This window comes from Zingiber officinale, chromosome 4A, assembly GCF_018446385.1.
Source record: "Zingiber officinale cultivar Zhangliang chromosome 4A, Zo_v1.1, whole genome shotgun sequence".
NCBI classification, from domain to species: domain Eukaryota; kingdom Viridiplantae; phylum Streptophyta; class Magnoliopsida; order Zingiberales; family Zingiberaceae; genus Zingiber; species Zingiber officinale.
The window spans coordinates 4,930,223-4,958,107 of NC_055992.1; the positions used below are offsets into that span (position 1 = coordinate 4,930,223).

At 35.9% G+C, this 27,885-nt stretch overlaps 3 protein-coding genes across 4 annotated transcripts; 2 read left to right on the forward strand and 1 right to left on the reverse strand.

Moving 5' to 3' along the window:
* The first annotated feature begins 3,150 nt into the window (after positions 1-3,150).
* On the forward strand, positions 3,151-7,517 carry LOC121969351 (transcription factor RF2b-like). Its single transcript, XM_042519400.1, has 4 exons — positions 3,151-3,779; positions 5,071-5,203; positions 6,139-6,223; positions 6,835-7,517. The coding sequence occupies exons 1-4, from the start codon at positions 3,223-3,225 to the stop codon at positions 7,194-7,196; spliced, it is 1,137 nt and encodes a 378-aa protein (XP_042375334.1). The 5' UTR covers positions 3,151-3,222; the 3' UTR covers positions 7,197-7,517.
* Positions 7,518-17,347: 9,830 nt separating this feature from the next.
* On the forward strand, positions 17,348-22,367 carry LOC121969353 (UDP-xylose transporter 3-like). The gene is made up of 7 exons (XM_042519402.1): positions 17,348-17,813; positions 18,615-18,799; positions 19,511-19,578; positions 20,323-20,455; positions 21,198-21,359; positions 21,431-21,703; positions 21,993-22,367. Exons 1-7 carry the CDS (start codon positions 17,693-17,695, stop codon positions 22,107-22,109), a joined length of 1,059 nt encoding a protein of 352 aa, XP_042375336.1. The 5' UTR covers positions 17,348-17,692; the 3' UTR covers positions 22,110-22,367.
* Positions 22,368-22,426: 59 nt separating this feature from the next.
* On the reverse strand, positions 22,427-26,448 carry LOC121969352 (tRNA (guanine(26)-N(2)/guanine(27)-N(2))-dimethyltransferase-like). Of its 2 annotated transcripts, XR_006108551.1 has the most exons (8): positions 25,756-26,443; positions 24,625-24,751; positions 24,446-24,545; positions 23,910-24,127; positions 23,625-23,828; positions 23,457-23,519; positions 22,837-23,194; positions 22,427-22,754 (listed from the first exon to the last, which is right to left on the reverse strand). XR_006108551.1 is itself a non-coding variant. In XM_042519401.1 (7 exons), the coding sequence occupies exons 1-6, from the start codon at positions 26,361-26,363 to the stop codon at positions 23,090-23,092; spliced, it is 1,281 nt and encodes a 426-aa protein (XP_042375335.1). In that variant the 5' UTR covers positions 26,364-26,448; the 3' UTR covers positions 22,474-22,754; positions 22,837-23,089. The 2 variants fall into 2 exon arrangements, 1 of the variants encoding a protein (XP_042375335.1); XM_042519401.1 differs by lacking the exon at positions 23,910-24,127 and having other exon boundaries at positions 22,474-22,754; positions 24,625-24,825; positions 25,756-26,448.
* Positions 26,449-27,885: the final 1,437 nt, after the last annotated feature.

Genomic DNA, 27,885 nt, shown 5'->3' on the forward strand with positions numbered 1-27,885 from the left:
TATGTTTAGCTTTACCTTGGTTGTGTTATAAAAGTGTCAGGCTAATGGACGTGATTCGAACAGGCCTAAACAGCATGCTTTGATTTGTTTATTTTCAAATTAATCAAATGACTCAATTGGGTTTGGTCTGTTTTCATCTTTTAAATATTTTTTATTTTTTCTTTTTTTTTTTTTTAATTTTTTTTATTTAAATTATTACCAGATGGATCTAGAACCATGCTAGGCATGAACCACCTCAACTACGGTTAGTTGAGGGTTAGTAATTGGTTCAAAATCGAATTGGCCGGATCGATTAAATTAAATTAAATAAATTTAAAAATTATTAAAAAAATTGAAGAATCAACTGAACATTTTAACAAAAATCCAAAAATCAGGTCATAAAATATTGATTAATTTAATTTATTAATTAGGTCATAAAATATTAATTAATTTAATTTTTAATTGAATTAATTTAGAAAGTCATGCATCCAACAGTCCTTACAAATCAATCTACAATTGATTTTTTTTTTAAATCAGCATTATGTTGTTAATTTTTTAATAATCAAACGGCACTATGTGTTTGAAATGATGTGATACGTTCTTAGAACTAATTATTTTTTGAAATAAAAAAAATGATAATCTCCTTATTGATTATGCTTGGATGACCGATTCGGTCCACATAAATTTTTCATCAGTCATCAGGATAAATCAAAAAGTGCACGTAGCGGTCAGCCTAGAAACTCAACATCCTTTAATTACATCTCTCATTTAAAGGAAAAATTCTTACAAATATACCGTAACTGGAGTTCAAATTAGAGATATTTGGGAGACAACCTAAATATCCTAATGTGGTACTATGACCTCGTAGACCATTGTATTCTGAAATAAAAAAAGGTACTATTATGAGCACTATTATTTTTTGAAATAAAAAAATTATTAATTAGACTAGGTAACGTTGTGATTGGGGTGATTGGTCCGGCCCCACGAAAGTTTCCCACCGACCACCAGCGTAAATCGGGAAGCGCTCGCAGCGGACAACCCAAGAGCCTAGCATCCTTTAGTTACGTGCCCCATTTGGAAGAAAAATTTCTATAAATTCATCATAGTTGGGGCTCAAACCGCAAATGCTTAGATGACAATTTGAATATCCTATCGCTGCACCATAGTCCGGGACATTTATTTTTTGAAATAAGCACTATTATGTAGTTGATTTTTAAAAATATTTTTTTTTTTAAATCAGCATGCGCTGATTTTTTTTTATGAGCAACCACACTTATTTTTATGTTGATTTTGAAAAATCCGTATGTCGTTAATTTTTAAAAATCTGTGGTAGTACCATAATAATGTTAAATTTTGATTTATTAACTGAATTAAGAATTTTAAAATCAAACTTAATTATCTAAAATAATAATTTTTTTTTTATAAAAAATTAAAATTTCAAAATAATCAAAAATGAATTTTTAAATTTGATTGATTCGGTTCTAACTTTAATCAAGAATTTATCTATTTATCAATTAAATAAATAAAATTTTCAAATAAATGCAAATAAATTTATAATATTAAGTTTGCTACTATATTTAATGAACTTAAATTTTAAAATAACTAAATTTCAATGCAAGAGCTCTAAAAAATCTAAATAAATTAAAGAATCAACTGAACTTTTTAACAAAAATCCAAAAATCAGGTCATAAAATATTGATTAATTTAATTTATTAATTAGGTCATAAAATATTGATTAATTTAATTTTTAATTGAATTAATTTTGAAAGGCATGCATCCGACACTATTGTCCTTACAAATCAATCTACAATTGATTTTTTTTTTTAAATCAGCATTATGATGTTAATTTTTTAATAATCAAACGGTACTATGTGTTTGAAATGATGTGATACGTTATTAGTACTAATTATTTTTTGAAATAAAAAAAATGAAAATCCTAATTAGTCTAATTAATTATCTTGGATGATCGAGGATGGATCCTTTGATCCATAAATTATGGACAAGAGGATGATTCATTTTTTTAGACCTTTGATTTGGATGGACCCCACCTATTTAAAGGTGGAGTCTATCAAATTAAGGGCCCTCATGCAATGGACCATCTAAGCACTATTATTTTTTTTAAATAATGTAACAAAAAGGTGAAATCACTCATCCCGCCGCACCCGACCTCAGGTCATCACGACAATCATAAGTAGTGGTAGGATGAGTTGCATAGAATTCGAGAATTTATGCCCTGATAGTTATGTGATTCGATCATGTAATCTCATATGATAAATATATTATTATTTACTATGTCAGATGACCGTAAGATTAATATTTTTTGAAATAAGCATTATTATGTAGTTGATTTTTAAAAATATTATTTTTTTTTTAAATCAACATGCTCTGATTTTTTTTTATGAGCAACCACACTTATTTTTGATGTTGATTTTGAAAAATATGTATGGTGTTAATTTTTAAAAATGAGTACAACAATGATAATAAATTTAAATTTTTATTTATACAGTTTAATCGAATTAAGAATTTTAAAATCAAACTTAATTATCTAAAATAACTGTTTTTTATTAAAAAAAATTAAAATTTCAAAATAATCAAAATAATTTTTTAAATTTGATTGATTCGTCCGCCTCTGACTAACATTAATCAAGAATTTATCTATGTAACAATTAAATAAATAAAATTTTCAAATAAATTTATAATATTAAGTTTGCTAGTTAATTTAATGAACTTAAATTTTAAAATAACTAAATTTCAATGCAAGAGCTCTAAAAAATCTAAATAAATTAAACTTAAGCTAACCTCTAGCTTTAAAAAAAATCAAATAATCTCGAACAATTATCTCAATCGCTTTATTAATTTCATGCTCAACTTTTGAAAAAATTAGACCTAAGTAGCATATGAACAAAGTTTCTAAGTCATGTTCATTAATAAAGTCATTATCAAATTATAAATAAACAATTAAAAATTAAGATAATAAAATAATTCTTTAACTAATTAAATAAAGATTAAAATTATAGAAAATTTTTAAAATTAAGGACAGATAAATAGTTATCCAATTTGAACCCTTAACGCCAAACTTCTAGTCCTTGTCCCTGTCACTCTCTCACTGTATCAGACACACACACACATTCCTCAAATTAATACATAAACAAACAAAATGTCTTTCTCTGGATTTGTTCGCGACCTCTCTCTCTGCGCTTCTCACAGTTCTCATGGGAGTGGGAGAGGCGGCGGCGACACCAGATGCAACCCAAGCTCCCAGATGCGGCTACTGGCACTAACCCTAGCAGCATTCCCCCTCTCAATGCCTCCCTCCTAGGGCTCGCCCCCGCCGCCGGAGCTCCCGCCTCCATGTTCCATGCCCCCTCCCTCCCAATGCGAGGCTCCCACCACCGCCGAGCCAGATCTGAGTTCGCATTCCGCCTCCCGGAGGACGATCGAGGTGCGGCGGCCGTCGGGGGCGCCGACGAGGTGGGCTCCGATGAGGACCTCTTCAGCACTTTCATGGACATCGAAAAGATCGGCTGCAAGCTGGAGGCCAGCGGATCCGGGTCGGAGGGCGGCGGGGAGTGCACTGATCGGACGGCGGAGAGCTCCGGGCTCGGCGAGGAGAGAAAGGTCGGGGAGGACGTCGCGGGAGCGAATCAGAAGCATAGGCATAGCGTTTCGGTCGACGGATCGTCGGCGGCGGTGTCGCTGAAGAGGGAACCGGTGTTTGGAGAAGTCATGGAGGCGAAGAAGGCTATGACGCCGGAGCAGCTTTCGGAGCTCGCCGTCGTTGATCCTAAGAGAGCTAAAAGGTGAGTCCTTTAGGAGTTTTTACCAAAAATTAGTTTGCTTCTCTTTTTATGGGTTTTCTTCTTCAACTTTTTCTTTGATTCTTTAGCCTCTGAGGTTTTAAGAGTAACATTGGTTTTGTTGATGTCATATTTTCAGATGGAAGTGTTCGATAAAGTGGAAGAAGAGACCTAAGGAATCTAATTTTTCTTTTTGAACAGAATGTCTAAAGCTTTGGTTAAATAATGAAAATTAGTTATTTTACTGTTATGTTTGAAGGAACTCAATTTATTCTGTCTAAAGTTTCTACTGTGGGAAAATAAATTTCCCTGTTTTTTTTTGTGACTGTTTGATATCAACATTCACCTAACACCTGGTGTACTTAAATCCTAGATCTTGCAACAACAACAACAACAAAAATCTTGCCACTTCGATTTTGACACTCTAGTTTAGTCCCAGATGGAGAATTGTGGGCTAATGACGAAGCTTTATAAGCTTATATGAGTGAACTGCTGGTCAATATATACATCGTCAGGGATGATATTTGGGTTATTAGTTGGACTTTGGGCCTTCATAAAGGGCATCAAGCTTAGTTTACTCCGCAGAAAATTGTGGTATAATGTGAACTTTTTGAGCTTAAGCATTTTGGACTATTCTTTGGGGCCATCAAAGTTATCAGATTAGTTCTCACATTCATGGGGTCATGGCATCTGTGGCTATCTCTGCTCCATTAGTGTGCTATTGCATCTAATTATCTAAGGGCTTACATTTTTGTGGCATTTAATATTAGAAGTGCAGCTATGTGTCATGTAAATTAGTAAGGCATGAAAGCTATTATCTGAATATAAACTGAACCATTTACTTTGCTTCACAATTATTACCATCTATGTTGTTTTCATGGACTATATTACTTGGACTCGTGTACTTTTATCTTAAAGAGATAAAAAACCAGGTGTTTGATACCTCATTCAAAAAAAAATAATAATAATTTGCACATGGTCAATTAGGTTGTTGATGTTGACCTCGGATTGTTTCTGTTTGTTGTCGAACATAGGTACAGGGATAATCAGGCTTCAAGTAAAAAAAATTAGATGGATATAGGTCATTCTTCAACAATGAAAAATTGGTTAGATATACACAACCTTCTGTGCTACAAAATATTAGTCAGTGTTAGTATCTATAATTTTGACTTCTAAGTCACCACCAATTCTTCTTATCATTTGCCATTGTTAATTGTTTGATTTGTCACAATATTTCATATCACTCATATTAGACATTTTCAGAATTCTTCTGATTATTTGTCACAAAATACAGAATTCTAGCAAACCGACAGTCTGCAGCTCGCTCCAAAGAAAGAAAGGCTCGTTATATATTAGAACTTGAAAGGAAAGTTCAGACTCTCCAAACTGAAGCTACAACTCTCTCTGCACAACTAACACTGTTTCAGGTCTGTACTAGTTAGGTATTTAATCCTCCTGTTGATTTAGGTTCCAAATGAACTTCTCAGGCAGTATTCTTTCATCATTTCATTCAAAAGAGTCACGTAGAAAAATATAAAGCCATTGATTTTCGTGTTTGCTTGATTAAAGCTGTTCCTTGCATTTTATCTATAAAAGAAGATAATCAACTACAGTCTCAGTTCTATTCAAAAACAGACTTCAATTCTTTAAGCCAACTTGCTTTGTGCTCTACTATCAGTTGTCTTTTCAGTCCACATTACTTATTTTGATTCCAAACAGTAGGGGTATGGATATTCGAAATATTGAACTTTCAATTTCTAATGGACAAGCAAATCTCTTTTTAGTTAAAGCATGGTTTATTTCCATATAGATATTTTATTTTCCAGTTCATTCTTCTTTACCACCTCTATTTCTTTGAGATTGGAGCTGACAATTACATCCATAATCTCATTTAATTTTGTTGCTTCACAATATGGTATAATCCTTTTACTCTTTGCTGTTCTGTGATAACTTGATTTTCTATGGTTATATCTTTGTGAAATGATTAAATTTTACACAAATCATTTAACTTTGCAACCTTCTGCTTTGTCAATTCAATCTGACAATCAGATATTTGAACCCCCTAATTGGCCTGTTGTATTCTTGTGTTTTTTTCACCTCTTTATTGAGCATTCTCACATTACATGGGCTAAGAGTCTCAAACAATGTAGTTTTAATTCCAGTTGGAAGATACGAAAGTGAATTTTGGATAGGTATTAATATTATCGTGAACTATGATTAATACTTGTGAGGAAGTACCATTAATCTCATTCCATTGTTTATTAATTAAAATATCTGCCTCAATTCTACTGTTTGCTTAGTGACTAAATAATTATTATTTATATCCCAACTTTGAGCCTTCTGTCACTTTCTTCCATTCCAGAGAGACACAGCTGGACTATCTGCAGAGAACAATGAACTTAAGCTACGGTTACAAGCCATGGAACAGCAAGCTCAATTACGTGATGGTGAGTACTTTGTTTCCTTAGCTGTACCTCTTATTCATAGGATGATCAAATTATCTTCTTCAAGTAGAATATTATTCTGCCTCTGGATCTACCAATCATCTTGAAGGAATACCTTGACAATCCGTGTTGTTCGAAAGGCTTCGAGTCTAAAGGCCTCATGCCTGTGCTTCATTCTGGTCAAGTTTGCAAATAATATTTTTGTTTGAAATTAATTCTTTGGTATTGATCATCAAAGAATTTACAGAAAAAATCTACATATATAGTTTCCAAGATTTACAACATGTAGGATGATTGTTGTCTCCGAATCATTGCATTTCCTCTTGTTATGTATGTTGACTAAGCCGTTTTCCATTGTTTAACCTTTGGTGGATATATATGTTTGTGGCTTATTTTTCTTATCATATTTTATTACATTTTATTGCTGTTATCATGGAAAATGAATCAAGACCCCAACCTTGTGATCAGAGCTACGTCTCTCAAAGAACATGAATGTTTTTATTTTTACAAGTTGAAGTGGGATGACATGAGATTTTTCCAACAAAGATGAAACCTCAAGTTTTTCTTATAATTTATACATACAACACAGTTGACTGTTTCTTTCCTCTTTCCAGCACTGAATGAGGCATTAAAGCAAGACGTCCAAAGACTGAAGGCTGCAACAGGTGAAATTTTAAAATCCGACGAAGCATACAACATTGGACTACATAATGTACCTTTCAACCCATCATTCTTCATGCTTCCCCAACAACAGTCGGTCCATCTCCAAGCTATCCAGTTAAGACCGCCTTTGTTCGACCAACCACAGCCTGGTGTTGCAAACCAGCAAATGCATCAACAACTCAAAGACCATCCCGACGAACTGCAGCAAGATCCCCTTGGAAGGCTTCAGGGATTGGATATCAACAAAGGTTCCCAACGCACAAAATCTGAGAGTTCCACAGTTTCTGTGAGTGAAAGCAGCAGCACTTTCTAACAATCCTTATTCAACAAGCTCACAGTAGACCTGTTGAGATCAACACCCTGATGCTCCATGAATGCTGTATTCTTTATTCATTGATTGTATTGATCCGAAACTGTTTGGTGGAAGTTCTGGTGAGAGCATCATTTGTCTCCTTGGTCCATCAGTCAAGGTCCCAAATTTGGATTTGTGTGCTTGATCTTTGCATGTTCAATAGTATGCATCTATCTACCTTGTGTTCTAAAGTTGAAAATGTGTGCTTCTAACATTTATCCCAGAACAAATTGTGTATGTTCATACCTCAAAACTATTGATGTGTTCGTCATGATTTGTGCACGAGTGTCGTCGATGATTGAATAAGATTAGTCGAATGATATAAATTATTTATTTGCTTCCAAAACTTCGTATGACATGCTCACTCTATAAATGAAGAATTATTTTATATAACAATCAAGTTGAAGTAAGAATTTTTTTTTTTTTTTAAGATAATGTAGGTATTCAACGAATTTATTAATTACCGGTTCGGCTACACGAAGAGACACAGACCACTAAAATAAATATAATGCTTTGTTAAAGAATAATTTAAAACAAAAAAAAAATACTTGAAATCACATTCATCCTTTATAATGAAATCATATTAATTAAAATATTAAAGTATGAATCATTAAACTAAAGTACCTAACTTTTAAAAATCTGAATTATTTGGGTCTTTCCAAATAGCTAAAGTACCTAACTTTTAAAAATCTGAATTATTTGGGTCTTTGAAAATCCGAATTGTTTGGATTTTTGAGTGTCACTCTTACGTTCAGAATCAAGAATTAATTATTTGGGTAAGATTCGTCAGACCCATGCAATAGTGCAATAATGCAAGGGCAACAAATTACTGTAACGGACTTTTCTATGAAAAAAATTAATTAATTTAATATTATACTTATCTTTGTAAAAAAACTAAGAAAAGTATTTTTTTTAACATTGTCGGTCTAAAATATTTATAGAAGCTTTTTTGATCATAGTGTTGTCAATTCTAAGATGTGAGACAAAAAAGAAATATATTTTTTTTATAAACAACCAAAGAAAATTAATGATGAAAAAAATTCATAATAATACGCACTAAACCTCGAACTCTAGATCACTGATTATTTCGCTGGTAGAATTACTAATAAATCTTGGAATTATTTTTAATATGAATAGAAAAAAAAATATTAATGTAAATTCATTTTAGATTTCACCAAAATTAGTCACAGTAAAATGAAAGATTTTTAATAAAATAGTATGATAAGTTAAAGAATAATTTAAAGATTAAAAATAACAGTATTACTGTTTGCCCATTTTTAAAAATCGGTAAATTAAAGTAGAGCTTTGTATTATAGGTGGTGTTGATTTTTAAAAAATATATCACAAATGATTTTTTATGCCAGTTTTCAAAAAAATCAGCACTATGGTTGAGTTTTGGTATTTATTTTTTACAAACCAACACCACAATTGAGTTTTAGCGCCGATTTTCAAAAATTCAATACCACAATTTATTTGCAAAATTTTGATATTGATTTTTAAAAATCAATACTATTTAAATTTTGATTTATTTAGTTTAATATTTATTTTTTACAAACCAACACCACAATTGAGTTTTAGCGCCGATTTTCAAAAATTCAATACCACAATTTATTTGCAAAATTTTGATATTGATTTTTAAAAATCAATACTATTTAAATTTTGATTTATTTAGTTTAATTGAATTAAGAATTTTAAAATCAAAACTCAATAACTTGATATAACTATTTTAAAAAATAATAATAATAACGGAACTGAAGTTTTTAAATTTAATAGATTTAGTTGGTTAATTTGATTTAATTAAATTTTCACTCATCTCTAATAGAGGATATCGGATCCTCCGATGGTGGTAAGAATAAGATGAAAATTGAATATTCAATGGGATAGGATTGTTGGTACAATTTTATACTAACGGTTTAACTCAGTTTTTGATAAATGACAAGTGAGTTAAGTTAAATATTTTCTGATCTAATTGCTTTACCGAGTGTGCAGAAATTGATTGTTGGGATATTGACGTCCACTAGAGGGGGGGGGGGGATAGCATCTCATCCAAATCGTCACATCCTACGCTTGTTAGTGCACAGCGGAAATAAAAAACAAATCTAACAAATAGAAAGCTAAACCTAGAGGCAATAACCAAGACAACCAAACCTCTAACACGTTTATGTTACGTGGTTTGGAGATCATTTACTCCTACTCCACGCCTGTCTGTAAGGTGGACGATCCTGATCCGTCGGTGGATGACTCCCCGGAAAACCTCCGTCTAGCTCGAGTAGATCCTTGTGGGTGGAGAAACCTCGCCACAAACTCACATAAACTCTTGATCACTCAAGAAGACCTTGGAGACTCTAATAAGGGTTAACCACCTCTATTTTCGTCAACCTCAACTAAGCTCCCAAGACTTGGTTATATAGGCCATAGGTTGGAAAATCCTGCCTACCAGTCGACTGCCAAAACCATCAGTCGACTACTCTATTGTGGAAATTCGACCGTTACATCCCAACGGCTCGATACCAGTCAACTGGTAAAAGTACCAGTCGACTGATGAAATCACTAGTCGACTGCTACAGCAACGCTACAGTAAACCCTAATTCTAGGATTTTACCCTCGAGTACATTCACTCAACACTCGTCCTCGCCCGACCAACCTAGACCCAGCCTTCTAGCCTCTTCCATCAGTCTTGCGTCCCTCAAATGTCTCCCCATCCTTCACGTCTTGCCTTCTAGAGCTTCCATCGATCTTGCCATTATTGTCGAGTCTTCCTTTGCCAAGAGGTCGCACCTCCGGGACTTCGTCCATTGCCAAGTCACACTTGGACTTACGTTGCCAAGACTACCTGCTTGGACTTACACCGCCAAGACTCATCCTTGGACTTTCCTCCTTTACCAAGATCACACTTGGACTTTCCTTGTTGTACCTATATCCTGCACACTCACAATACATATCAAATACAACAATAAACCTAACTTAAACTTTTACCCAAACATCAAAACCTAGGGTACCCAGATTGCTTCAACATTGACGAGTCCAAAGGACCGGACACTAGGATGAAATCCAGCTAGGTCCGCGAGACCAAATAGCTGGTGCAAAGTTCAGATAGATCAACGGGCCGACCGGATATCTGGCAGGAAATCTGGTTGGCTCCGCGGGACCGCACAACCTACAGAAGTCTAGTTGGGTCTGCGGATCGGACAACTGGTATGAAGACCTAGTGGGTCAGAATACTAGTCAACCAATTACAAGATGGTAAATAAAGATAAGTCACTGGAGGAGAGTGACTTTGTGAGGACGCGTCCCAGTTGAGGGACAGTAGATGTCGGTCTAGGTTAGGTCCATTTTGGATCTCTAATCTGAGACCTTGACTAGTTTTTGGTCCTGGGAGGACAAAAGCTAATTACTACTTCTTATTTTACCTGTACTAATTTTGTTTTACAGGTTAGATGTTTTAGTTTTAGACTAACACAACTTGTAGGACAAAAAGGAGCAAAAAGCCTATGGATGAACAATACCTGAAGGCACCTTCAAGCATTGGAAGACGCCTTCGTACTGTTCATGGAAGGCGCCTTCAATGGCTTGAAGGCGCCTTCCAAGGGATTGAAGCATATGGAAGGTGTCTTCTATGCCCTATTTAAGGCAGTCTCGACCAAGCTTCAAAAAACAACTAAGATATAAGCTACTACACACTCATTTGAGGTTCCGGCTGCTCTGGCATCTTGCTGCGACTCTGCTGCGAAGGTGCTGCGCCCGACTACTACTCTGAGGACTTCCGATCGCGACCGACACATCGACACCGACACTCGGGCGCTTTCACTTCAATTCATACGTGTTGGTAACGAAAGTTGTTTTTTGTAATTAATTATTACAAAAGAACAAGTGTAGGTTGTTGCATTTGTTCTAACTTTCTTTGTGCTCGATTACCTTTTCTGGAGGTACCGGAAGAGACATTTTAGTGGATTACCCATCGATAGGTCCACGAGACCTGGGTCTTGGAGTAGGAGTTGCCAAAAGCTCCGAACTAAGTAAAATTGACCGTGTTTTCTTGTGTTCTTTTTCTTCTTAATTTTCTGCTACGTACTTAAATTTCAAAAGGAAACATGTTTTCAAAATCATATGATTCATCCCCCCTCTCACGTGCGACCTGATCCAACAAGGATGAATATAATAAACAGGGATGAAAATGAGGATGGAGATAGAGGATATGAAATTCTACCCAACCGATCAATTGTCATTCGGCGAACTCTACTTTAGAGCCTGTTGGCCAACTCTACTATGAGCCTTAGGCCAACTCTCCTTCTACTGCTCTCATCTTGAAGTATAGAATCAGTTCAGTTAATTTGAAAAAAATTTAATTTGTTCGTTTTCGATTAGATCATTTCAGTATGTTCGATTTTAAACCGAATGCTCAATCCTACGATAGCACAGGACATGAACGTGCATGACTCGTTCGTGCCAAGCACACGTTTTCAAAACTTAGATAGAAATGTATCATTGTTGAAAAATCCATTAATTCAATCGAAAAATGAATTAATTAATATTTTACCAGTTCAATTTGTTCTATTTTTATAAAAAAAAATCGGTCGGTTCAACTATTTTGAAAAAAAAAATATCGATTTATTTAGTTTTGATTAAATCTTTGATTAAATCGATTTGGTTGATTTGAGTTTAAACTAATTGTTCCTCCTGTTTCTGTTACAGCCTCAGCAGCCGTGGCTTGTAGCCGGTGCTCAATCTTTGCCTCTCCAATAATCTGATCATTTATCTGTATAAAATTAATAAATTCAAGAATGGTATGGAATAAAAAAAAATACTTACCTAATATCGCTAATATCTGGTATATTCAGATTAATCAATTATTTTCAACAAGAACAATTAAATGGGCTGGATCGGTTATAAATTAAGTATGGGAAAAATATCCCATACTTATCTAAGATCATTAGGGCAAGAAGCAGAGTCGGAGGCATAGAAGGAGGGTTGGGAGTTCAGATGTTCATAATAATGAGGGCGGTCGGAGGTGGATTGGTCGGAGGTTTAGGAGAAGGGTTGGTCGGAAGCTGAGGTGTTTCAAGAATGGCAACAAGAGGAGGGTTGGCCATGCCACCGTTCTCGGGCTGAGGTAAAGTTAGAGCACTTACATGGCTAATCTGATATGGTTGTGGCATGTTTGAGGATGGATTCGATTGAAAATATTAATTTATTTGATTTAATCAAATTTTAATTTTTTTAAAAATGAATTGATTTAACTGAAATAATCGATATTTAAAAAGAAGAAAAATAAATTTTCAAATTAATCAATTTGAACTTTTAATTTTAGTTTTAACCAAATGTTTATTTATCCCAATTGAGAAGAAGTTCCCGACCCGGTGAGGCCGTGTCACCTGACATGCCCATGGCGCATTTGAGAATCGGTTCGGTTAAGAATATTGGTTTATTCGATTTAATTAAATTTTGACTTTTAAAATCGAAACCGAACCCATTTTAATTGAAATAATCAATATTTTCTTGAAAAGAAATAAATTTTTGGATAAACCGAATCAACTTTTAACTTCAGTCAATTAAATTAATTTAACTGAATTTTTATTGAGACCGCGACAATGGAAAGCAGCGTGATTTGAAGAACCGAGACAAAGACAAGGTAGGCAACATAAGCTTACTTGGTGCCACACCGATAATTGCCCTTCAAGGAAAATTGATCATGTGTAACATCGAAAAGTGTTAGAGGAAAGATGAATAGCACTCGTAGTTATTTCATTCGTTTTAAATAAATACGTAGTGAAATAATGAAAAAAAAAGAAAATACAATAATGCTAACAAGTTCAAGATTTTACTTAGTTCGGAACTTATGGCGACTCCTACTACAAGACCCGTACGTAAGACTACTTTCGATTGGCAATCATTAATCAATTTAAAACAATACAAAATGATTACAATTGTAGCACAAGTAACTTTTAAATAAAACAACACCGACAATTTCGTATGAGGAAATCTCTAGAAGAATCATCGTCAGAGTCTTCAGGCGTCGTGGAAGCGTTTTCTAAGTAGCTCGAAGAAGCGAAAGTCGTTCGTTGTGTTGTGTTGTGTTGAAGCTCCTAGTCGAAGCTGTTTTTATAGGTTGTTCCGGGCACTTGGATCACGTGGCTTGGTCACTCCGCGCCACATCAACTTGGCGATAATTTTTGAGTTCCGGGTGTCTGGACCGATTCCAAGTGCCCGGACCAGTTTCGGGCGCCCAGAGTGCGGGCGCTCGGACTAGTTTTTTTCAGCCAATTATTTTCTACAAAATAAAGTTAGTTCAGGCATAAAACAATATATATAAATTGAAATTTGACAGCATCTGACTGTCCAATTCTGACTTTGAGTTTCATTGAAACTCTAGATCAAATCGACGTCTACTATTTCCTCGTCGGGTAATTCGTCCTCACCTACTCCTCTCAAGAGAAGTTACCTATTGCCATATTGATCCTCCAGACCAGCTAAATTTTTGCTCAGCGTCCGAAGCTTCCGGTCTTCATGTTGGACGTCCATTCCACGATCCACCCAAACTTCCACCCGGTTCGCGACATCAGGATTTCAACCTAGAGTCTCCGACTCTAGGATTTTGACTGAAGCTCTCGACCCGTCAAGATTTTCCATCTAAAATTATCACCCTCTAAGACTTTCCATCTGCCTAATTATAATTAAAATTTTTATCTAAGAACTCTTAAGACTTTTCTATAAACTCATTTAAATTTATTAGATCACGAATAATCTTAATTTTAAATTTTTTAACATAATCTATCGTCAGTTGCTTCCCAAATTGACATCACGTTCTTTCCCAAAGACTCCAAAAATAATAAAATACTGATTCATTGTTTTTCTTTTTTCCAATTTGATTTTGAATATATTCAAATGCTGAATTCATAGATAGAATATGTCAATTTAATTATCATGGTCAGTGGATGATAAAATATTTTTACATGGCAAAACTAACAACGAGGTTGATGGTGATAAAGGCAGTGAAGATGTTGCAGACACAAGAATGGGTGAATTGGACGTGGAGTCTCTGACATCTATCTTTATATATAGAATGACATTTAAAAGTCACTTATAACGAGACTTTTCAGATAGAGCTAAGAATAAATAACACAACAAGAACTTAAATCCAAAATAGACAATATGTGCAATAACAATTTGAACTCAACGGGCATTTGAAATTCCGGATAGCTTTTTTCATGCCTGAGAAAATAATCATCGAAAACATGGAACGAGATAACAACATTGTCTTATAATATAAAATTTTAGAATCAAAATTAATGTTATTAAAATCACAAGTTGACTTGTAAACTCGTACAAAATTACGAGTTTACTTATTAAAATCAAGTAAAATCATGTATTAAAATAAAATTGGATCAAAATGGCAAAATCGGATCAAAATTATAAAATCGCATTTAAACTTGTAAAAACATTATCTTTGAGATAATTTTATCTATTTTAGGTCGTTAATAAAAGAGAATCATTTTGGACAAAATGATATCTTTTTGGTATGATTTTAGATTTATATTTGTCTATGAATGATTTATATTAATTTGTTATCTTGTGTTTTATTTATCTTTGGACTTAAGCTTTAGACTTAGGGGGCGTTTGGTTCTTTCCTAAGAATAGGAATCGGAATGGGAATCATTGTATTGTGGAATGGGAATGGGTATGAGCATGGATATCACTCTTAAAAGCAATATTTGGTTAGTTGTATATCTTCTATCGGAATAAATCAAAGTTTTCTTTTTTACCCTTAAAGGAAAATAAGAGAAAACATTAGATGTGAGAGAAAGATGGATGTGAGAGAAAAATATGATGAGAGAGAATGATGAGAGAGAAAGTGTGATAAGAAAAATGAAGAGAGAGAAAGTGTGATGAGAGAAAATGAAAAAAGAGAGTGTGATTGGAGAGAGCATGATGAGAGAAAATATGATGTGAGAGAAAGTATGATAGGAGAGGATGAAAAGAGAGAAAATATAGTGAGAAAAAATGAGAAGAGAGAGAGTCATGAGAGAGATTGAGGAGAGAGAAAGTATGGTGAGAGAAAAAGAGAACAGTGAATATGATGGGAGAGATTGAGAAGAGAGAAAGTATGATGAGAGAGAAAGTGTGTTGAGGAAAAAAGGAGGAAGTGTGATAAGAGATATTGAGAAGAGAGAAAATATGATGAGAGAGAAAGTGTGATGAGAAAAAAGAGAAAAGAGAGTGTGATGGGAGAGATTGAGAAGAGAGAACGTATGATGAGAGAGAAAGTGTGATGAAGAAAAAAAGAAGGAAGAGAGTGCGATGGAAGAGATTGAGGAGAGAGAAAGTATGATGAGAGAGAAAGTGTAATGAGAAAAAAAAGATGAAAGAGAGTGTGATAGGAGAGATTAAGGAGAGAGAAAGTGTGTGATAAAATGGTGAGAGAGAAACTATGATGAGAGAGAAAATATAATGAGAGAGAATAAGGAGAGATAAGTGATATGAAAGAAAGAATAAATAAATATATTTTGATATTTGATATTAATGGAGAAAATTTAAGTTTTAAGTCAAGGGTATTTTTGGAATAAGGAAATATTTTGATTGATGAAAATAGGGTAATAGCTCATTGAAGGGGAGGTATATGGGAATGAGTTATTACCCAATTTCAAGGATTCATTCCCTTATTTGTATTCCTATTCCGATAATCCAAACATTAACAATGGGAATCAATAATTTTCATTCCCATTCCCCACTCTTATTACCCTAAACCAAACGCCCCCTTAAATTTATGTTTATGTTACGTTTTCATGGTAAGTATTTGGTTGTTTAAAAGTTTAAAATTATGAATAATTTATGATTACATGAATTAAAATATTCTATTAGTAGATTTATATTATAATTTAGATTAAAATATTTAATGATGAATTAAAAAGAATATATCATGTTTCTTTTAAAATTGGTTTAAATTATGATGGAAAATCTTACGATTTTACGATTCAATTTTACGATCTGATTTTATGACTGCTCTAATGATTTTACTTAAACTCTCGATTTTGATAACACTGGTCAAAACTCAGTGAATCCGAGCATATCTTCTCCATACCTTGGCTACCTGCACTAATGGCTAGTAGTCAACCGTGATTTACCTCTTCTGTGTTGGTATAGGGACGGGTTGACAGAGACGTTAGATGAACAAGTCACCTTTTTTACCACATGAGATAACAAACTTTGCACAACAATACGACGTATATTTATAATTCTAAATGCATCTATACTTGTACACATACAACATGAACCCTTCTCGCCATTCTAAGCATCTCGCTTACCGTTTGATGTCGTCGATGAATAATTAACCCTGAGAGGGACTATGTAGGACCTGGTCTCCTGTCCAGTAAGATGTGACCGAATCCTCTGGTTCACTTTTCTAGAGGATAGTCCACAATATAATTGTGATCGGATCATCATCATGATTCAAACACAATTAATTACGATCCCTCCCTGAATTCACCTTCCCATCCAGATTAAGTTTGGATCAAAAAGGACAGCCGAAAGTTATTTGGAGACTGCCCCCCTTAGACCTTCCACATCAGTTTCCCTATCCAAAATGTATAATTTAGGATAAAAAAATTACTTTATTAAATTTGGATATCCACTTTTCAATACATTCTCTATTTCTTCTTTCTCCTCTACAATGTTTAGAGAATGGAATTTATTCTTTAAATTTAGAGAAGTATTGTTCATAAATACATAATTTAGGGAATCGATAGGGTAGCTGATGTAAAGATTTTTTAATTACCCTATCTAAAATTTAAGGTAAAATTTTTAAATAGGATATCTGATATGGATACTTTAAAAGGGTTTGATATCCGCTCATTATCATCCATCCCTATTTAAATTATAATATGAATAGAAAGATAAATCTAGAAATATATCGTAATTAATTACAGTTTAATTATCATCATAATTCAATCGCAATTGAATTGTATTATGGAACACCCCTGGTCTAAAAAAGACAAATCCGTGCTCCGGTGAGACGAGCTCCTTTAGTGGGTTCCGCCCTGTCGGTTTGGTGAAGCGTATCAAATTCGTCTCCATCGGGTTGTCGTCTTGCTCTTAAAGGTTTCACACTTTGAGCCGGTGGAGAGGCGACACATTTCGCTGTGGTATTGAGACTGCACAAGAGAATTTTGCTTGTTGCTTTCGCTTGCCACTTCCTCTTCCTGGGATCACGAGAATTCCTCGTTGAAGGTTCGAAGACTCGGCTTCGCTCTGCTCTCTCATCAGATCTGAAGCATCAGCTCCGGGATCGGGCTTCTGTTCTTTTCCGCCCTCGAATTCAATCTGGTTTCGCTTGGATATCGAGTTTTGGGTCGAATGAGGCGGGTTGTTTGCCGGTACGCCCGTTGAGAATCTTGTACATCGGGTTTCTGGGTTTGCTTGCGCTGTCGGAGGTGGTAGATCGGCGGGTCTTGATTGAGTTAGGGATGGGCGAGGGCGCGGGGTTCCAGTTGGGAACCGTCGGAGCGCTGAGCCTGTCGGTGGTGTCGTCGGTGTCGATAGTGATCTGCAACAAGGCGTTGATGAGCTCTCTCGGATTTAAATTTGGTACGGGATCTGATAGCTTGTTTCTTACGTTCTCTATTCTGTGACAATTTTTCTGATGTCGTCGGGTATTTATTGATATTTTGGAGTGATATATAGATCTGAAAATTGCCTTCAATCGGTTGTGGAGTTGGAGTAACGTGAAGAATATTGTTACTGAAAAATCTTGTGATGTAGCAAATGACATGAAGATAGAGTAGGTCTTATAGTGATTGATCCTATTTGTTTCCTTGATTTTTTTTTTTTTTTTGAATCTTTTATGCAATATTCTTAGCAGAGACCTCTAGATCAAGCTTAAAAAGAATTTATTTTTGGACAAGTTTAAACGATAGAAATCTTTTTGGAACTGGGCATCCAGTAGATGCTGTCTTCTTATGAACAAAAATCTTATTGCAGAGAAAAAGAGTAGAATTATTAAAAAAATTGACATTGGGGAGATATAAAAAAAAAGATTTTATGGTGAATATTTTTGTGTTTGAAGTAAAATGTCCTGGAGGAAAGAAAAAACATGTTTTTCCATCACTTTGTAGTGAAAAAGAGGAGAAATCAGAATGTTCCGTGCAAGTTAACGATACTCTGTGACATATAATGCAACAATACCTTTTTTAGATACTAGAATCACATGTAAACTCTTGAATTTTTTTCTCCGCCTTATATTCTTGCTGTCAATTAGATGAGGAAAACTTACTAATGCCTTCAGAAGCAACCAAGGTAAGTATTGGCTACTTTATGTAGTCTATTTTGCATATCACAATTGCTAAAAGGAATGAAGGTTGACAGACTTGTATTATTTACTATTCACAGCTACAACGTTGACAAGCTGGCATCTACTGGTTACCTTCTGTTCTCTTCATGCGGCATTGTGGATGAAGCTTTTTGAGCACAAACCTTTTGACCGAAAAGTGGTGATAGGTTTCGGAATACTGAATGGAATCTCAATTGGACTATTAAATCTAAGTCTAGGTTTCAACTCTGTAGGTTTTTATCAGGTACAATGGAATCTCAATTTTCCTACCTGTATGCATGTTAAAGATATTATACTATGTCTGAATGCACACTGGAAATTAATTACTATCACTGTAATTATTTTTATTTTAATACTTTTTTGACCTAATTATCTTAGTAGTCAATAAGGTGCAGTAACTTTTCAGTAAATTTTATGCTTGTGTAAGTATATGCATCTTCTAAAAGCTCTGTTACTTCATTATTTAGTCATGTGTTTATACTTTTAAAGAAAATCTAAACTTTCTTTGTAGTATCAAATATGGTTTTAGATTTGGTATATTCAAATCTCTTTGGCATTGGGGTTAGAATAAGCTATTGCTGGATTTTGAATGGAGAGTAAGCAATCCTTATAGTACTGAAAAGAAATAATAGCTGTGAATCTTTATATATGTGGCATTATGTTATTACTTAGAAATGCATTAAAGACAATTGAATTGCTTGATTGTTTCATACAGTTGGACCATGGTTCCTCTCAAGTTGTAACATGAAGATTTGATTGTCTAAAACTACAATTTTGGACCTTTACCTGCCAGATCTATCTCTCTTTTTTGTTCATATGATCTAGTTATTTGGTACAAAGACTTCAGATATGTTTTTTCCTCTGTTCCATTCTTTTGTGATTTTGTGTTTCAAAGACAAATATTGTAATAGCTTGAAAGGTTTTTTGCTGGTTTGAATAATGTCTTCCTCTACAGATGACAAAACTAGCAATCATTCCTTGTACTGTCTTCTTGGAGACGGCCTTTTTGGCAAAGAAGTTCAGGTATGGTACCATCATTGACTTTTGATTAAGTACCATACATTTTTTCTTACAAATTAATCATCACAAATTGATAATGTGTTTCAATATGCAGTAACAGAGAGCTTCTATACCTATTACTCCGTAACACTCAAAGCATATTGATAATCCACACTTCAGAATCTCTACCCTTTTGAACAAGCCTGAATCTCTGTACTGAAACTCAATCTAGTTGAGAACTGGAGATCATAGATTTTTTCTATAGAACACATATTCTGATGAAGTAAAGCTCTAAAACAATTCTAATAACTTAGAAGAATAATTTATACTAAACTAAATATGTAAATTGAAATGGGAAAGGATATTTTAGAGCCATCAATTAAAGAATTATTTACTTAAACTGCTAATGTGATTTCAGCTGTTGAATTTGTAGTGTGCTACTTTGATGGTAAAGGCAAAATTACCACCATAAGTTACAGTCAAATCTTTACTAGGAAAGGTAGTTATTATTATTTGCGAATGGCGATTGCAATAACTGTCATATATGTCTGTTCATATGCATTAAATTCGTTTTAAAATACAAAAAAAAAAAAAAAAATAGTGTTGACATATTACGGTTGGTCCTGTTCTTATTTATCTTAAATATCTACTGATTATGGCCCTTTTCTTTTATGAATGATTATGCTCATGCCAGTGCATTCTACTATAGTGATCTTCTGAGATGGATATATGATTTATTTGGTTGTCCTTTTATTTTTCAAATTGCAGCCAAAGAATTCAATTCTCACTTTCCATTCTTCTATTGGGTGTTGGAATTGCAACTATAACAGATCTGCAGCTTAACTTACTTGGGTCTATATTGTCTCTTCTGGCTATTATTACAACTTGTATCGCACAAATTGTATCCTTAAAGAGCAAGTTTTCCTTTATTGGGTTTTGGAATTGCATCAAACAACTTTAATGGATGTTGGATTCCTTGCAGAATGCAGTGTACTTGGGTGTTAAACTTTTACACCTCATACCCGTGCCATAACAAGCTCTTGACAAATATTGATTCCATGTTGTTTGACACGCTAACAATATGTAGAAGGTAAAACTTTGATAAAACTCTCACATGGCCAATAATCACGGGAAACATGATAAAAGCACTAATAAGATGAACCAGGTAGCTGGAGTCTTTCTGACTTTCTGCTCCCTGATAAATTGTTCTTCAATAATCATGTGAGATTTCTGGCGCATTCAATTCATGTGGCTTTCTCATTAACAGCATCTCTTCAATAAACTAGAGATTTATTAACAGAGGCACACTAGAGGCAGAGAACATTTACTATCAAAGAGAGTTCTTTGAACCCAACTTGTCTGGGATGAACATTGACAATTGTCACTTTGATTGTTTCATAAGAAGCTTGCTAAGCTATGTTTACTGAGGAATTATAATCATGTAGCACTATATTTTTCCATTCATGCCAATATTTGGAATCAGAGGTATTATTTCAAGTAACAAGATTAGGAAATGACTTGGATTGGGAGTCTACTTGGTCTCTAAATCTTTGATTGAGATTATCTGCTCCTATTTTTATTTTTCTACATGAAACAGTTCATGCTATTGATTCTAGTTATAGACCTTAACCAGTTATTGCCAGATGACTAACACTATACAAAAAAAGTTCAAGGTCTCCTCAACCCAGCTTTTGTATCAGTCCGCCCTTTACCAATCGCTAACCCTGTTTGTATCTGGTCCTTTTCTTGATGGGCTCCTAACAAACCAGAATGTGTTTGGATTCAATTACACAACTCAAGTTCTTGTAAGTATGCTCGCACTTTTTGTCTGCTGAAAAAACATAGGTCCCTCTTACACTTTGCATTTTTCTTGTAGGTTTTCATTGTGCTCTCTTGCCTAATATCAGTCTCTGTCAACTTCAGTACATTTCTTGTAATTGGCAAGACATCACCAGTAACATACCAAGTTTTGGGACATCTCAAAACCTGCCTGGTTTTGACTTTTGGCTATGTCTTACTTCATGATCCATTTAGTTGGAGAAATATCTTTGGAATCTTCGTTGCAATAATTGGGATGGTTTTATATTCTTATTTTTGCATAATTGAAGGTCAGCAAAAAGCTCGGGAAGCAACTGCTCAAATGTTGCAGGTATGCCTGCAATTTCTAAAATTCTGTAATTTCATAATTATTAATCATTTATATTCTGGGTCCAATTTCCTATTGTTTAGTGGGTTGTCATAATCTAACAGTCCTAGTTGGAGGTTTCATCTTGCTCAAGTTTCCAAGCGATGGTTGGTTTTTCCACATTTTATTTTACAACCTTAAACTGCTAGCCTATTTTAAAAATCTAAAACAAAATTTTGCTATTAAATGAATTAACCTCATGATACTGTCTGTTCTAATATTTTTTGAATTTATCCAAACGTTACACTTGCAGGGTAAAGATAATGAGTCCGATCCTTTGATGAGAGCTGAAGTCGGAGCCGGTGTAAACACCGACGGCTCTGCTCCCACAAGCCAAATATGGAGCTCCAATAAAGATTTGAGCGCATGAGGTCCACTTCGTGTCCAGATTTGCGCATAGTACAACTAGATTCCAGGTGAAAACCAAGAACCACAAACCCTATGCTTAAATTGAACCAGTGGGTTTCATTAATTGATTTTTGGGGAGCCAATTCAATAGTTATTTTTCCTAGATTCATGCTAGCTATTGCTAAAGAGTATTGGGTCTTGAGCATAATGTGTGTATTCAATTTGTAACTACGATTCTGTTATCAAATTAAAGATACTTAAAATAAGTGCTGAAAGGAAATTTGCCTAAGACCACCTTACTTAGAAGGAACTCATGCATCTTTAGAAAACCATGGAACTACCCTCTAATATGGGCAAATGCTAATGCACGCTATATCTCTGTGTCTAATGGGCTTACCGTGTGGGGATTGTTCCGTGTTAGTATTTATAAAATTTTTAGTTTCATTGCTAGTCCTACAATTTATCGACTCAAGGAGAAATGGATTCACAGTTTCCGCAGCAATTCTAAAATAATTTGAATTCAAGTCGAAATAATTACTCACGAGTTCAACATCACATTGCATTTCATGGTTATCGCCAAAATATGTGGGACGTAAAGGTTTAGTAACATATGACAAGAAAAGCATATACCTTCGAGCAATTAGTGCAGCTTTTGAACTCTCACCACCTGCATCAAAGTGTTAACACGACATTAATGTCGATCTATAGCTCCAGAATCAACAAGATATGATGATATCTAACATCCTTACCTCATCTTGAAGGCAATTATAGATATGCAGGCACAACCTTCCTACTGATCATCTTTTGGAAGAGCCATCCTAAAGCAACAAATGAGAGCATAACTGCGATACAAGATTCGTGATATCTCCTACTAGTTAATCTCATATCAAGAAAGTTGATTTTGCGGTGGACGGAGGATGAAGCTCCAGTATCAAACTCATGGAACATCAGCTAGTGAGCACTTAGTTTAGCAATGCAACGATGCTTCCGATTTCCAAGTGCTCATGCTGCCCCAAGTCCATGAGCAAACTGAATGCATTTGGCGATCGGACAATTCGTCTTGATTCCATTAGGTGCGATATGGGATCTGGAAGCAGCATAACCTTCCTGCTCAAAGAAAACAAACATTAGGAAAATTATTGTCGATACCATGTAGAAGCAAAAAAAAAAAAGGAACTTAAAGTTCTTTTGTGAAATGTAACTAAGGGAATATTAGCGCGATGAATTTTCAAAACAGATACTAGAACGCCCATAAAACCTGGTAGGCGAATTAGTAGAATTACCAACTAATACATCATGTGGCAAGGAAACACAATGAAAGCAAATTATCATTCTGAAAAGCATTAATCAAACTTTGCACTGCACATACCTTTCGAAGGATGTTAATCAAAGTCATAACAGGAGGAGAATTCATTTTGCCTCGTCTTCCTATCTGAGAAACCCGAGTGGATGAAGCTATATACATATAGCAGTAGGCAAACCAAAGATACTTTTCTTAATCAAATAAACAGGACAGAAAAAGTGTTAGCTGTTGGACCTCATCAACTTTGATGTATCCAGGTGGAAGTCGCGGATCCCCTTCCTCTATCATTTGGTTTAAAAGTTTCTCTAGGTCGATCTCCTTTTGTGCAGTGCATGCCCACCCCCACTCTGTAGCTAAGTGTAGCATTTCAGTGACAAATGCTGCATCATGGAGACAACCGATCCAAAGAGGGCCCGAGACAACAAGAGATTTGGATACCTGGAGAGCCAACAAATGCTCAGAAGTTTTTTTCATGAAAGGTTAAAGAGACACATCGAACAGACACAGAAATAAAAGCACCGTATCGAGAAACGAAAGCGACATGAGATTAATTTCTTAAGCACAGCAAAGAAAGAGATCAAGCATCCATAGAGGCTTTCTTCTTAATACACTGCAAAATAATGTCAAGCAAGCAGAAGCCTCCATGCAAGATTAAATGTCTGTAATAAAAAATGGAAAATAATTATACACTAACCTGACTGACAAACAAGCCTGATAGCCAACATGTCTGAAAATACCTATATTTTGATTTACAGTTAAATTTAATCCCCACAGGAAATAGTTCAAGCTGAAGCCAAAAATATATTTCACCCAAAATCAGGATTTGGATAGTTACTAATCATCAAATTCTATCAATTAGAAACTGGAGTTATTATTTATTTCAATTTCTATTAGAGAATGCATAAGGCTGTTCATCTTAGGGTTACAGAGGCATGCAAAAAGAATGTATATGTAGAGTTTACTTCAACAGAGATTAGAATGAAAGGTAAACTACTAGCCAAATTTTGATGCCTTTTTGTATGATCATATAATTACCAAACCATTAGTCTGCATACCTGGCCACTTCTACAGGTGCAGGAAATTTGTCCAAGTTCTCCCCAAGAAAAAGTTTGAGAGTTTCCACAATTGTGGCAATAACTTATGAAACCATATTGGCTGCAAACATAGAGTATGCCATAATTTATAATTTATGAATATAATGCATGAATAAATCAAGTATATTTCCATGTGTCACCTATTATCTTGAAGTTGTCCACGATCCACACGTAACATTACTCGGAATACAGGTCCATGATATGAATAATAAGAGAAAAGTGGTGATATGTGATAACCTATAACAGCTGCTTCCCGTAAGACGCCACCTATAAGCATCCGTAAACCGATCTCATTGGAAAATGGCATTGGGCGAACATATGCTCCATATGAAGCTAAAGAACTAGTAGGTAAAATGGAATTACACATCACAATAGATAGATGTCAATGAACCAATCAATTTACCATGAATGAATTGATGAGATATTATATAATTAGCATGGCAAACAAAGTATATTTCTTAACTAGAGAGTTGTGCAAGCACTTTGCCATTATCAAATACTTAGCGTGCATAGTAAGAGAGGGAAAATTCACTAGTAATAATTTTGCACTTGCACTCTCCAACTCCAAGAAGGAAGACAATAAAAACTTATAATGTCTAGATAAATGGCTTCTCAGAACATTTGAAAAACTTAAAAGCGATTACATGTTTAAACAAGCAAAGCAAACTAGTTTATCCATGATATAAAAGAAAATTTCACACGGTGATTACTAATAGGTAGCTCAACTCAACATCATTAAGGCAACAAACTTGGATGAATTGTTTCAACAAAGTAAGCAATTGATATTTCATAGAAGCAGATTAGAACTAGAAGGCATAGAACAACAACATGCTCCTCGGCACTTAGACTGGATATGAAAAAATGTGGAATTGAAAACCTGTGATTAATTTGTGCGCATTGAATCTTATTAGTCTACTGTAATCTTTTACAACTTGTTTTGAAATGTAAAATTTTATGGAATTAGAATTCTCTTTCTAACATTGAATGGCATACCTCTGTCTGACAACAAAATATGTGAATTGAAACATGAGAATTGGGATTAAAATTCCTACAAGTTCTTCTCTGATATTGATTTGAGATTCATTTCCATCAGGAATAAGTTCTAAACAATCTGAGAAATCGATAGGCAGTTAGCAAAAAACAGGAAGGCATGCGAGGAGGTAAATAATATTTTGTTGCTTCAAAATTTATACAACTAATGGGAGTAAGCAAAAGAAAATGTAAAGATGAATTGAACTACTTGGCCACTAATAGCATAGGTCAAGCTTTACCAGTGAGGTCGATGCCCTCCCGAGGAATGCCCATCGGTGGAGGTGATGTACAGCAATCCTCCCTTCCTGACAGTGGCAAGAGCCATCCCCATGAACGAGGAGTCGCTCCCGAAGGAATCAACGTCCACGAAATCGAAGAACTCCCTGCGGAGGTAGTTCTCGGCCAGGACCCTGTTGGCGTCGAGGTGGCTGACGACCCAGCAGCGGCCGCCGCCGGGAGACACGCGGGGGTGGCGGGATAGATTGGAGAGGATGAGGGGCCGGCAGTCCTCGGAGGCGTCGTTGGCCCAGACGAAGTCGGCGCCGGCCTGGGCCAGGTAACGGAGAGAGCGGATGCCGCAGCCGCACATTGCATCGATGACACGGAGGCCACTACCGCTGCAGAGGGACTGGCGGTGAAGGGCGGCGGAGAGGACGCCAAGGTCGCGGCCCACGGCGCTCTCGCTGCGGAAGAAGGAATCGCCGGTCTCGAACTCGACGCCGCGCTCAGTCTGCGAGGCGTTGGCGGGGAACGGAGGCCGACGGGTCGGGTTTCGTATATGGGTAAGGAGGAAGGGAGGGGAGGGAGGAATAGGAAAGAAGTGGGCCGCGACGGCGGCGGCGGCCATGGCAGGGGCGAGGAGAGAGCAGACAGAGCAGCAGTGTAAATTTTGGGATAACGAATCGCGTGACTAACGTGGTTGAGTCGAGCCCGAGACCAGTGTTAATGAAACAAAAATATAACTCTTATATTATTTGTATTGGTGGCCACATTTCATTTTATGGACTATCCATTAGGTCATTCTGATGGGACTTTATATCATTTGTAATAAATAAGATCAATGGCGATGTACCTCATATGATAAAATCTGAATACATGTAGTCATGATCATCGATAGGAAATTTTTATAGAGACAAGCCGATAGCTCTAGATTCAATGTTAAATTGAATCTATCAAGAAAAACCTTAAATTGCTTAATAATTTATCATGAAAATAGATGGTATAATCCAAGGGTAGTTCGTATGGTGGATGCTCAGACATTAGGATTTAGATTTTATAATTGACAGTGATCCGATAATAAGGATGAGGGACCTTCGGTAACGGGGGTTAACGACACGTGGAGGTCAAGGGTCAAGATGGTCAACAACAAGGTCATGCCGAGTGGACTGACGGACCATCCCCGGACATCCGGCTGACCGGGCACCCGACGGCCGGCTCGGGTCTCCCAAGCGACCGAACGAAAGACAACCCAACCATGGGGCAGGTTTCCGATGCTCAAGGTAAAAGAGTCTTTAAGCCGAGCGGTCAGGCCGCTCAGCCTAGCTGCAGGACAGTAATCCGCAATCCCAGCCGAGCATGTGCCGGTCGGACAGGCGGTCGCTCAGCCGAGCTGCAGGACAGTAATCCGCAATGCCAGCCGAGCACGTGAATAGGGCTTCCTGGAGGACATGAGCGCTGAGCGATTGTTCCGTTCGGGAACAGATAAGAGCGCTAGGAGACAAAAAGGTAGAGCTGCCAGACGGGCTAACCCGTGGCGTGGCGGGTCGGCCCGTGGCGGGCTAACCATTTGGCGGGGCGGGGCGGGCCAACCCGCCAACTTGGTGGGTTGTGAAATTTTCAACCCAACCCATTCTAAGGTGGGTTGCAAGTTTGGCGGGCCAACCCGCGGGCCCATCAAAAAATTTTAAAAAAAAATAAAAAATATTTCATATTTTCAACATTTTACTTCGAAAAAGTTTTCTACAATTAAATGTATACATAAATATATATTTTAAATATAAATGAACACAAACGAGTACTTATGTTGAAAAGTTCTATTTTTATTTCAAAATTATAACAAAGAAAGATAATAAATCGACCTAAAACTTAGCTTCCATGTGTTTTTCAACCCGCGGGCCGACCCGCGCGGGTCGCGGGCCTAGGCAGGTCGGCCCACGATGGACTTGGGTTGATAAAATTCCAACCCAACCCGCTTAAATTGTTGGACAGGGCGGGCCAACCCGACGGGCCCAACCTAAATTCACGGCTCTACAAAAAGGACAGCTGATAGCTTCGTCCTCGAGACACCTCCCGCTGACAAACAGCATGGTCGGCGGCCGGAGCGGACAGAATATCGTATGGTAGAAACTTCCACCGTCACATCCGGGATA

Coding starts and splice junctions, on each gene's coding strand:
- LOC121969352 (XM_042519401.1), bottom strand. CDS start 26,363: ATGGCCGCCGCCGCCGTCGCGGCCCACTTCTTTCCTATTCCTCCCTCC. Junction 24,826..25,755: donor GGAGGGCATCGACCTCACTG/GTAAAGCTTGAC, acceptor TTTACCTACTAG/TTCTTTAGCTTCATATGGAG. Junction 24,546..24,624: donor GGACAACTTCAAGATAATAG/GTGACACATGGA, acceptor CTATGTTTGCAG/CCAATATGGTTTCATAAGTT.
- LOC121969353 (XM_042519402.1), top strand. CDS start 17,693: ATGGGCGAGGGCGCGGGGTTCCAGTTGGGAACCGTCGGAGCGCTGAGC. Junction 20,456..21,197: donor CAACTTGTATCGCACAAATT/GTATCCTTAAAG, acceptor AGTTATTGCCAG/ATGACTAACACTATACAAAA. Junction 21,704..21,992: donor CAACTGCTCAAATGTTGCAG/GTATGCCTGCAA, acceptor TTACACTTGCAG/GGTAAAGATAATGAGTCCGA.
- LOC121969351 (XM_042519400.1), top strand. CDS start 3,223: ATGCAACCCAAGCTCCCAGATGCGGCTACTGGCACTAACCCTAGCAGC. Junction 5,204..6,138: donor CACAACTAACACTGTTTCAG/GTCTGTACTAGT, acceptor CTTCCATTCCAG/AGAGACACAGCTGGACTATC. Junction 6,224..6,834: donor GCAAGCTCAATTACGTGATG/GTGAGTACTTTG, acceptor TCCTCTTTCCAG/CACTGAATGAGGCATTAAAG.